Raw genomic sequence first — 12,860 nt, forward strand, 5'->3', positions numbered from 1 at the left:
CCATAAAGCCGCAATAAAAAAACTCTCTTTGACAGTACAATAGCACAACAATAAAATCATAATAATACCACAATAACCCCACAATAACACTAACATCCCTTATTAACAAAAATAACACGAGAATACTGCCAAGATAATACCGCGGTAACACTATAAACCATTACCTCGGCATAAATGCAAGCGTAACATAAACAGTTACAACGACAACGACTTCGAATAAAATGAAAATCACTAAAGTAAAACTCCGATAAACTCAGAGAAACAAATTGTTAAACACAAGCAATGATATGCCAAAATTATACCTCAGATAAAAAAACTAAAGTAATTCTATTAAATCAACTAATTAAACCTCCGATAAACCCAGACAAATGTCAGAAGTATCCATAAATTCAAAAAATAAAACTCGCACAAATCCCGAAACTCAAACCGCAACAATGTCTTTAAGATAAAAAAAAACATTCTCCACGAAGTTAAACTCACTTGGGTCTGGATGTCCTTCTCGTTGTTTTCGTTGAAAATATTCTGAACGAAGCTAAACTCACACAGATCTAAAAGTGGTTGTCGTTCTCTTCGTCTGCAGAGCAATTCATTTCAGCAGCTCCAAACCATGAAAGTAAAGTAGAAAAATTGGAAAAGGATCTGCTTAAAAAAAAAATAGAGTTTTTAAGATAAATAATAGCAGGGCCGGATTCGAGGCGGCGGTGGCTACCATTCGCAAATCGCAAGCCTTCGGTACGTAGCGAATAAAAATTCCTGCGTTACCCGTGACAGCCCTCCGCCGCCATCATTTCTCCTCTTCTTCCGCACAATCGCCTTCCTTCGACACATAGCCGCTCCTATTTCTCGGTTTCAGTCTCCCCTTTTACAGTCCTTAGAGGCAGATAGGCTTTCTAATGGGTAAGCAGAAAGGAGAAGGTTTAAGAAGCAAGAATCGCCCTTCGAGCAGCAGGTCGTTTCCTCCTCGACATCAATTCAATCTATTCCAATGCTTTTATATTTAGCTGATTTCTCCGTTTCAGTTTCTCTTTTTAGAGCATTTTTGAACTTCTGTTCTCTGGTTTCGTTTGGTTTTTCAGCCTCTCCGCGTCGTTGGTGCCTCTGGGAGCTTCGAGCGTTGGATTTGGAGGTTATCTTGGGAGTTCAAAGATCGAATCTTCTTCTTCAACAGAAGAATATCCATCATTCTTGGTATGATTGTTAATACTGATCATTAGTTTATTGCGGGGAATTTATCTTATAAATGGATTTTTAATATCTTGCAAATTGCCTTATTCCATGTGAATATCTAAGAGACTATTGTGAACAGAGTTGGTTTTGATTCGGCTATTCATTAATTAGGCCATTGTTCAAGCCAAATTCATTTGAACTATGGGTTTATTAACTTGGATTATAATTATATCTATTCCACTATAGTATGTTAAGTCTGTTGCTATTTGGCCACTAATTAAATGTAGGATAATTGGTAAAAATATTTTGAATTAGTTATTAACTATTGAGTAATGATGGCAATGAATTGGAATCAACCACTAGTTAAATAAATGATTACAATCAAATGTTTAACAATCAGGCTATCATTGTTTGTTTGTAATTAATGTTTATTAAAATAGTGAAATTTACATCCACAACACATGATTTTTATGTATTTAAGGGTCTGTTTGGGGCAATTGCAGCTTAATAATAAGCTGTTGCACAGAAGTTGATGTGGATAAACTGACTGTCTGCTTATTTTTTTGCGGCTTGAAAGAACTGTACTGCTTCTGTTTTGGACAAATGACCATTCTGCTTCCGTATAGTTTGCAACAGAACAATTCGTACTAATATATTATATACTTAAAACAAATATCTAGTGCAGAATATTACAAAATAAAAATAAACACTTCACTTAACAGTGATTAATATGACTACTAAAATTAAGAAAAAGATCATTAAAGCAATAATTAATAATATGATAATATTATTTTTAAAATACAAATGACGTATGTCACGAGCTAAGCCGCTTTCTAGGGATACTCTCCATGCCCAATCACTCTTAGCGGTAGAATTTTCCAGTAGAACCATCGACCGAGAATAGTTAGTTTTTCATGATTCCCCGTGGACTCCTGTAAAATTATCCTTCTTAGCTATATAGCTGGGAAGTTAGCATAGAACTTTGAAGTCCACAGTAGCAGTGCAGTCTTTTAAATGTGCTAGAAATCATTGAGCTTATCTTTCCTAAATGCTTAAAAAAACTTACCCTCAGACATAAGATAAATAAAAATTGATAATAAAAATAATTAATGATAATTTTATGCAATAGTGAGATCACAGAGAACTCATTTTATAAACCAACAAATTTGTCACTATAAAAAAACAATAAATCTTATAAAACAATGGTTCTTGGTTGCTATTAAACCACATAATACCAAGCTTATATGCATATCATCAAAGAAGACAATACATAAGAACCTAAAAAACCGTAACATTGAAAAAAATAGAGAAAATTGGTTGTCTTCATTAGGATTTCACATGTGACACCAACCAATAATGACATACAGACCATCCAGAATAAACGATAATGTTAAATGTTTCATCACAAACCTCCAAAATCCATAAAAAAAAATGCTAAAGGAAAAAAAAACACATACAAATTGTGTAAAAAAACAAAACAGTAAATATCAAATGCATGAAAAACATGAATAAACTTGAACTGTATAAAATATTGATACAATTAATAGTGAATTTCTTCAATAACCATTACAATTAATAATATGATAAAAATTAACATTCCCTCAAATCACCCTCAAACTATAACATCTGTAATTTATTTTCTCAACTCTGTCATCTCGCTTACACATTTTCAGTCTTTAGTGCAGGTTTCGGTAATTATTTTGGGCTTGTGACAAAGATTGTAAAAAACGATACTCATATGTCTCGGCAAGGACATGTTCATGTTCCTCGCCCATCTTACGAAAGTCGATGTCGTTGCGGGAAGGACGTCGCCAAATATAATTGTGGAGAATCATCATGACAATCACAATTTGCACATGTTTTGGAAACATGTAAGATAACCTATAACGAAGTATAACATATTTCTTCTTTCAAATATCAAAAGTTCTCTTAATAATACCGCGTAAGGATGAATGTTTTTGTTGAGTATTTTTTTTCCAGCCCCGCGCGACATTGCTGGCTTGCTCAAAATTTGATATATGGTATCTCGTATCAGGATATGACTTGAGATATTCTCACAACAATAAATACTCAACATCGACCAAATAATATTTTTCTGATGTGAATTGAATGAATAGTGTTGAAGGAAAAAAAATTAGGAGAGTAGCTTTGTCTCAAGCGAACCTGTGGGTGAATGTGAGAAGTTGTATTTGTTATTTTTTGTTGTAGATTTGAATATTCGACTGTCTTGTGCACTGCCCTCCTAACTGGTCATAACAAAAGTGAAACGCATGTTGAAGTCGCATACCGCTATGACATTCTGCGTCGGGAATAAACAACGACCGATGAGTGTGATCTTCTCATTATTTAGAATATGTGCATCAACTTGTGTTTCATCGATTGATTAATATAATTATAGAAAGATAACAAAGGGTTACATAATTACGATATTTGTATAAAAATTGAATATAATAAATTGGAGAAATTACTTTAAAGAAATATGACATATACCGCACATCGTGCGAAATTTCTGTGGGGTTCGTTCAAATGTAGGATATGTTGACTAATTACTTGTGAAAAAAAAATGACAAGTGCATTCAACCCTATTAAGGAGTATCTGCAAATCGTTACAGAGGAGTGTTGTAATTGCTTTATAGCTCCTCACATTGATTAATTCTACGATAATATGTAGAGGGTTATTGCTAACACCTCTTATGATGTCGTTTTGGATGAGTGATGAGATCCATGATTTATGTGTAATTCCTCCAACAGATCTGTGAATATCATCTGTGTCATGCAAAATATATTGCTAAATCTCGTTGGGTGACCCACAAACAATTTCCCAATTGTATTTGTCATTAACATATGAGGATGTCATGCGATGAGAGCGCTCTATATACGAGTTATAATAATCGTACATTAAACATACTGCAGCTGCAACTCTTATGTTTTTTTGTACAACTGCATCCATGTATTTCGGTATTGAAGTAGTTAATACATAAGCATCAATGAATTAACTACAATCATATAAAATTACGAACAAAATCAACATAAACAAATAATAATACATAAGTAAATAGAAAACATAACAGTGAATGAATAATTCTCAGGTAAAATGACATGTCCAAAGCAACAAGAAAAGTCATAAACAAACAGAAATGTTAAAAGTAAATAAACAAATAACAAATATGAAATGTCCCACAAAAATCTAATAAAATAATATCCCTCAAATATCAGTGCTTTCATTAAAATAATGTAGGTAAGCCACCCTACCGTCAACGAGCATCATTATGAAAAACTCTCTCTGGGTTGAATCTTTAAGAAACTTTATAGAAAATAACACGTCCTCGTAAATTGCTGGAGTTGCATCCATAATTCGTATAACATGCTGGACAGAAGTTGCTTGTGATGTGCGGGGGTCATTGGTGCATGGTGCCATCAACTGTGAGATCAGACTTCTAAGGAAAGCAATTCCCTCTTTTTTTTCAACCCGGGGACGCTTTGACCGGCTCGTGGACTCAACTTCATGGAGGTCCGGGCTAGGGCCTTCATTGGAATCACCGGTTTGATCAGCTTCCAAATTTCTGGAGATGCCACCAAACTCCACCTCACTGGGGCATATGCATTTTTGCCCGTTGTCACGATACCTCCAAACACACGATCCAACTTCTCCTCTAACTCAGGATCAAATTCACTGCATTTAAATTTTTTTGTAGCATACACCATCTACAAATTCATATAACATGTGGATTAGAAAAGAAATTAAAAATTGTAAAAAATAAAAGAAATTTTAAAAATGTAAACGCCAGTCTCTCTATCCTCACTTCTCGGAAGCATCAATTGTTCGCTTTACCGTATTCCATTCCAAGCCTGTTGATCATCACTTCAATTCCTTCCATATTTTTCGATCATTCCTTTGTTGATCCCTCTTATTTTTTAACTGCATCCTATCATACTCTCTGTCTGTACTTTTCTTGAATTTTCTAATAATATTTGACCAGTCTTCCTTATTGAAATAGGTTGTTTGCCTATATCTCAGTTCGATCTCTCTTAGGCAAATGTTGCAAAATATTAAGTTTGTCTTTTTATCTCACATTGCAGATGAACCTCCTCTTTTGTCTTAACCATTATATTACTAGCATGAAAAAAAACTAATTAACATATCATGAATGCCAAAATATCGCAGCTCAAAAGAAAAGTAGGAATGTCACAATATCATCATCAATGCCCCTCCACACTACACTACGACATCACCTACACATCGCCACTGTCACCACGTCCACACACAAACACCTCCGCATACCAACACCTCAAGACATGAACACATCCACAACACCACACACCAACACCTCCACACAAACACAATCACACACCAAACACCACCTTCACAACACCATCACCTCTACATATCCACTATCACATCCTCTAACACAAACACAACCATACACCAACCACCACCTTCGCAACACCACCACTTCGATATATCCACCAACACATCCCTAACACAAACACAACCACACACCAACCATAACCTCCACACATCCACCAACACATCTTCTAATACACACACAACCACACAACAACCACCTCCTCCACAACACCACCATCTCCACACACAAACCGACGTACACCACCACCAAACATCAAAGTTAAAGATAAAATCACACCCCATAATTTTCATTTGATGTAGCTACATACATGTCACCTGAAACATTGCTATCAACAAATCAAACACCCTCTTTCAGCCATTTCTCAAATTCTCACTCAAACAACAAAGGTAAAGATAATTGCCTACCACATATTTTTCATTTAAGACTACTACATGCAGGACACCCAAAACATTGCTATCAACAAATCAAACACCATCTTTCAACCATTTCTCAAATTCTCACTCCAACTTCAAAGGTAAAGATAAAACCGCACCCCATATTTTTCATTTGATGCAGTTTAATACAGAGCACTCGAAACATTGCTATCAAGAAATCAAGCACTCTCTCTCAGTCATTTTTTAAATTCGCTTTCAAACATCAAAGGTAAAGATAAAACCCCACCCCATTTTTTTCATTTGAGGCTACTACATACCGGGCACTCGAAACATTGCTATCAACAAATCAAGCACCATCTTTCAGCCATTTCTCAAATCCTCACTCAACATCAAAGGTAAAGTTAAAACTCCCATTCTTTTTCATTTGAGGCTACTACATACAGGGCATCCAAACCATTGCTATCAACAAATCAACCACCCTCTTTCAGCTATTTCTCAAATTCTCATTCAAACATTAAAGGAAAAGATAAAACCCCACCTCATATTTTTCATTTGAGGCCACTACATACGGGCACCCATGAAGCATTGCTATCAACAAATCAAGCACCCTCTTTCAACCACCTCTCAAATTCTCACTTAAATATTAAATGTATAAATAAAACACCATTCCATATCACATTCAACCACAAATTCATAAAATCCAAATTCCAAATCATAAACAGAAAGCCACAAATCTCACTTCAAACCTCAAATTAGGCTAGAAATAGCAAAATCCAAATTCTCACTTCAAGCTGCAAATGAGAAAATCACAAATCACAAAAAGAAAGTCATTTCCATTGAAAATAAAATAGGTGATACCGTGAGAGGACGGAGATCACAGTAAACAAAGAGAGAGAGCCGGAGATCGGAGGGAAGAAAGAGAGTAGAGAGGCAGCCCGTTGCCACCAAATATCTAAGGAAAGAGGGAAAGGAGAAATGCAACCTGTTTCCACCGGAGAGAGGCACGAGAGAGGCGTGACTAGGGCTGAAGAAACGCGAGAGAGAGGGCACCGGTGGAAGGGGAGCGCAAGAGGGCGGAGTAATAAGTTCGCGAAGAAGTGCGGGCCGCGAGCGCACTGCTATTTCCAAACGCTTCATCCGACATTTTCAGAACTCACCACGCCACATAAGCTGCCCAAACGGGCCCTAAATATCTCACACAAACTTTCATACTTACATTCATACCACTTTGATGCTTTAAATCTACGTATTAAAATGTATATTTCAATTTAAAAAAAATGGTGATATTGTAATAGTGTTATTTTTGATGTGATATTAAAGATTTGAGTGCTATGCGTGTAAATATAAAATTTTAGTCTTGTGATATGTAATGACATAAGAATTGTGTTCTATGTGTGTAAATGCCCCTAAAAATATATTTTTAGGGCTAGTTGTCCATGCAGTAAAGAACAAGTGGTTTTGATACAAATTGCTTACATTTATTAATAAATAAGAATTATTTCTATCCCTTACTATAATATCTTATCCTAATCCCATTGATGGTGGAATTGGACCAAGAGAGTTAACTTTAGTTTATTGTTGACGGCTGTATTTATTCTTTGAATAGGGTGTTTCATTTGCATTCACACAAGACACATTACGAGGTGCAAGGTGGAAATTTCATAAATCAAGTTTTTTACTTAGAAAGATAATTCATTTGAAACGATGTCAAGAATCTTTATATTCCTTTTGAAGAACAAATTTATTTTTTAGAATCCCATGCTAAATTAAGCTCATTCATGATAACTTTACTATCAACAACATCTTAGATGCTTGAGCTATGATGCACCCTCTAAATAATAACACTAAACTTGTTTGGTTGATTGAAAGTGTGAAATAGTACATTTGCTGCGACTATGTTAGTGGAGTTAATATTAGCATGTCATTAACATCAAATTGGGAAGGCATGTTTTTTTAACCTCAAGGTGGAATTAAATGAAAATATGACACTCAATAGAACACAATGGAGAAAAAAGATTCATGTAGCCAAACCCACTTATCGGGACAAAGTTCTGTTGTTGTTGTTGTGGATCACTTTTAAAGTGTGAAAGACTAACTTTTGTTATAACTATGGTAGTAGAGTTAATATTAGCATGCTATTAATTTCAAGCCGGGAAGGCTTATTTTTGTATCTTGATAAGGACTTTGTGAATGTATTAGATTCTAGAAATCAATTTAAAAATAGGAGTTGCATGACGTCTATATGTAAGCTTGTGAACATGTAGATAGAAATTTATCGTGTTTATTTTGTGATTGTTGAGTGGTGTTTCTAGCTTGGAATTATTCACAATGATGATCAATGGACTAGACTTTTCTTGAAAAAAAAAAGGGAAAATTTTGGGGTTTAATTCTGTTTATTTTGTTTCTTTTTCACAATGTTTAATTAAGTGTTCAACAATAGACAAATAAAAATATTCAAAGTAATTAAAATAAGTTTAGATTGACATGCAAATTGCATTTTTTTCAAATATATTTAAGATCGTTACTCATGTTGTATGCGTAAGATGTTAAGCAAATTATAATTTTCAGACATTCTTGAATAATGGGCACAATTAATATATTTAGTTTTTGAACTTTTAAACGGCTGTCTTTATCGTGCATTGGGAGCTGTTTACAATATGTCCACAATTTGATGTTTTTTATGGTTACTGGGATGCGAATACATCATACTTAATTTTTAAGGGTTGGACCAATGCCAATTGAACGAACTTTTATCTATCATTGTGAGAAGACCTTGAAAGAAGAGAACTTTCAAGGAAGCAAATAATTTTTTTAGGATGTGAATGGTATTTATTTGAGAAGACAACTTATAAAGAACGGTGGAAAATTAATAGCACTAAAAATATGTTGCTAAACTTAACGGATAGCAAACTCTATGGATATTATGTTAAGATGAAGCAAATTGGAACGTGGAACTTGATGAAATTTGTCAAAAAAAAAAAAAAAAAACCATAAGATAATTTTGTAACGAACATGTTCAAGTTGTTTTGGTTTTGAGTTTTTCAATAGCTAGATTGAGTTTTGAACCTAGAAGGTACAAAATACCCATAAAATCTTATGGATATTTCTTCTTCTTTGTTGGCAGAGATTAGAAATGAGAAACAACATGTGGAGAGAAAATAGAACTATGTTTTTTTTGGATTATATATCAAATTCTATAAGAGGGTTTATTGAAACCTGAAAGGGTGAGTTGAATACATATTGGACGAAATTGTAACAAGACTAAATCACGTTTGTACTTGTCATCACGTGCATGCATTCACATCCATTTGTTACACAGGAGATAGTGAAATTGTGAAAGAAAAAAAAAATGTAGAAAACATAGTAAACTGATACCGCACAACGAGTTCTCATGCTATTGTGAACTCATGGCTTAGGGTAGTCGATTCCTCAAGGCAACATGTTGAATCCTCATAGTATGAAGAAGATTATGCGAATCCTCAAGCATCCATAAGGGAATGAAACCCCATAAAACTATAACTCGAAATATTTGTTCTTCATACCATGGACAGGTGTAACTGAGTCAAGCAGACTCGTGACCCGGCTCAGACTCGGCTCAATAAGTGGCTTGTGAACTGAGCTCGATGAGCTAAAAAGCCAAGTTGAAGCCAGCCTTGACTTGACTCTGGCTCTTGAATTGGCTTTTTTAAAAAATAATTAATATAAAATATACTCAAAATATATTAAAATTTAAGTTTTTATCTTTAAAATATTAAAATATTTAAAAATGATATTTTACACTTTATATCAAGTGATTTATAATTAATTTTCTAAATATTCATTATATTTGTCATTTTATAATAACATAGGTTTCAATTAATATTATTTTCTTTCTATGATAAGAAACAAACCGGCTTGTGAGCTAGCTCAAACTTGTAAAATTAAGCTCTCAAATTAGATTAATAATCAAGTTCTAGCTCATGTTGAGGGTTGCTTTACACTCCTAATTTCATTGCATTTATAAACAATTAGTGTTTATTTATAGAAATAACTTGATAACTGGCTCAAGGTTAATTATCAGGTAGTCTTCATGAAATTATGTGATAGATTTAAAAATTCACTAAAATTTAATAAATTTATAAGTCCAAACTACCCCAAGGCTATTATTAGACAATCTTCATGAAAGTGCTAGATAAATATAAAAAAATTGCTAATTTCTAATAGATCTAAGATTCAAATGCAACACAAATTGTGTCTATCTAGATCTTCATCATTTTGATGACATATTGAATCAATATATATACATATTGGTATTGTAAAATTCGAGTAAAGTTCCAAAATAATCCCTTGACTTTTTACATGGGATCATTTTAATCCCAGATAATTGTACCAAATTGGTCCTCGTATTATCTAAATTGGGGTTGAAGTAGTCCTCTGTGGGGACCACTTTAACCTAGACTAAAAGTGTCTTGAGGACTAAATTGACACTTTTATAAACTTGAAGACTAAAATGACTTCATTAAAATAGTTAGAGGACTATTTTGACACTTTTTAAAATTATGAGTAGTTGTGCATGCTTGTGTGTGCACTAGATAGACATCGAACATACACAAATATCATACACAAATATTGATCAAATTTAATTCTTCTGTTTTCCATTCTTTTTGCTTGGTTTTTTTAGTTGCTTAATTTATGAAAATTGATCTTTTTTTTTTCATTTTTTACTTTGAGTCGAGTTATTTATTAAGTTGTAGTTATGTGAAAGCAATATAAAACTTTTGCTTGTCTCCTCTTTAACATCAATTTGTTCAATGAAGAATGTGGATAATGAAGTGGCACAGCACTTGAAGAGACTTGGCAGAAAGGATCCTACCACAAAGGTAATGCCTATTTATTATACTTTTCTTTGAAAATTCATTTACCTCATTGCTTTAGTTGTGCAAAGCTTAGAAACAAAACGTGAAATCATCTGTTTCATTCATTTTTCCTGCAGTGTCAGCCCTATCATGTTGATCTCTATTACTGAATTTACACTTAGCATATTTAACTTTTATATTGGGGCATTTACATACCTACCACCCAATTTCTATGTATCTACATTTAGAACATCTAAATTTTACTTTTTTACATTTATACCACCCCATTCTTTCATATCACATAAAAAAATCACCATTTTAACTTTAAAAAGTGAAATATACCTTTTACTGTATAGGCAAGGTGGCATGTATGTAAAAATTGAAGTTTAGGTGTTATATATGTAAACACATAGCAATGGAGTGGTATGTTTGTAAATCTTTCTATATTTTTTATTGTCCCTTAAGTTCCATATTCTGGATTAACCTAGCAAAAGAAAAAACAAGACAGCTAATAAAAACGATCAATCAAGTTGAAAATTATGTTGCATGCATTCTAATTACAATACTATGTGTTGTTCTTTTGTTTCTTCAATATGGAGGCTAGAATTCATGTTGAGACACCCTGGAAAATTTAATTTTAACAATGTGTCAATGCTTTTTGCTAAAATGACTGAAAGTGATCTGTAAAATGTACCCTGCTTTAATTTTAGCTTTGATTGCGTGGTCCTTCTTATATACATGCATTGGCTTATAATTCCATATTAAACTTGCTGACTAAATAGTGTTAAGCTTGCCAAAACATTTTTAGTTGGCTGTTTGAAGGACTGTAATGAAAACTAAGAGTTTGTTTGGGATCGTTTTTTATTTTCTATTTTTATTTTATTTTCTTTATGTTTTGACTAGGAGAGTAGATATTTTAGATTCGACTTGTGTTAAGAACGACTGTCGGCGTTTAAAAAAAGGGGGGGCTTATTGTATAAAAAATGATCTTAATTTATTAGAAATAAATAAAAATATGACACTAAATAGGACGCAATGGAGAAAAAGGATTCATGTATCCGAACCCACGTAGTGGGATTAAAGCTTTGTTGTTGTTGTTGTTGTTGTTGTTGTAATCAAACCCGAAAGATAAATTAACTTGCTCCACTGAAATTCTACCTTATACAATGCTCTCTGCTTGGTTCTCTTACGCACACTTACAACACTAAAACACAATCTCACACTAAATTCACTTAAAAAAATAAACTAAGGGTGCAGGAAGAGTGGAATAATGACCGCTCTCCTCCCATGAGAAAGTTTACTTCTACTTTCTCCTTGTCTAAACCATCAAAAACTGCCCAAACTACACTTACTCAGTGTTGGGCTCCTAGGCGATGATGGGGTAGCGTGGGGATGCTAGCTGTGTGAACGGGGGTGCTAGGTCCTAGCACGTACTTTCGTGCTATGATTCTCCATCCAAGGCACCTGGTTCTGGGGGGGTTAGCTTGATTGGCTCGAGTGTGTCAAGCTCTCTGGAATTATGGTGAAATGGGATCAGTTGGAGTGCTTGGGTGTCGGACTAGCTGGTGCAGGGGTGCTAGGTCCTACTGCCTAGACGGTGAGCATCTGACACTGACTTTCCTTCTTCTCTGTCTTTTGCACACCTGCAATCATCATTGGGCACTAGGGCTCCCAAACATGGGCGCAGGGACGTTAAACTTGTACTTAGCCAAATTTTTTTACTCTTTGCTCCTCAAGTTGACTTCCAACCTATATTATGTGTATAACAACAAATACACCCTCAAAAAGCATAAAAATAACTTAAAGGTAAGAAAACACATCTCATAGCCCAACATTTTCAATACACATCACCATCGTCAAGCACACATGAGTCTGCATTGAGAGAGCATTGGACAGACATGTGTTGATGAACGAGGGTGAGTTCCTATGTGATACTATTCTAGGGCTCCTAGAAGGTGTTTAGTAAGAAAATTTAGTGGGGAGATGGTTGTGGAATAAAAAGGGGATGATAATATTGGGTGGTCGACCACATTTGAAGGGACATAAATGACATTCGACAGATTTTCCGTCTAAAAATAGTTGTTCAAATAACAAATGCCAGATACGGGGCGGGT

At 34.2% G+C, this 12,860-nt stretch overlaps 1 protein-coding gene across 1 annotated transcript in view; it reads left to right on the plus strand.

Moving 5' to 3' along the window:
• Window positions 1-693: 693 nt before the first annotated feature.
• LOC110023214 (E3 ubiquitin-protein ligase listerin) overlaps window positions 694-12,860 on the plus strand; it is a 92,520-nt gene continuing 80,353 nt past the window's right edge. The window contains exons 1-3 of the mRNA XM_020722520.1: window positions 694-949; window positions 1,077-1,188; window positions 10,708-10,770. Coding sequence (XP_020578179.1) covers window positions 894-949; window positions 1,077-1,188; window positions 10,708-10,770 — 231 coding nt within the window. The 5' untranslated portion in view covers window positions 694-893. The remainder of the gene's footprint in view (window positions 950-1,076; window positions 1,189-10,707; window positions 10,771-12,860) is intronic.

The sequence above is a fragment of the Phalaenopsis equestris genome, unplaced genomic scaffold (genome assembly GCF_001263595.1).
Source record: "Phalaenopsis equestris unplaced genomic scaffold, ASM126359v1 Scaffold000223, whole genome shotgun sequence".
Lineage (NCBI taxonomy): Eukaryota > Viridiplantae > Streptophyta > Magnoliopsida > Asparagales > Orchidaceae > Phalaenopsis > Phalaenopsis equestris.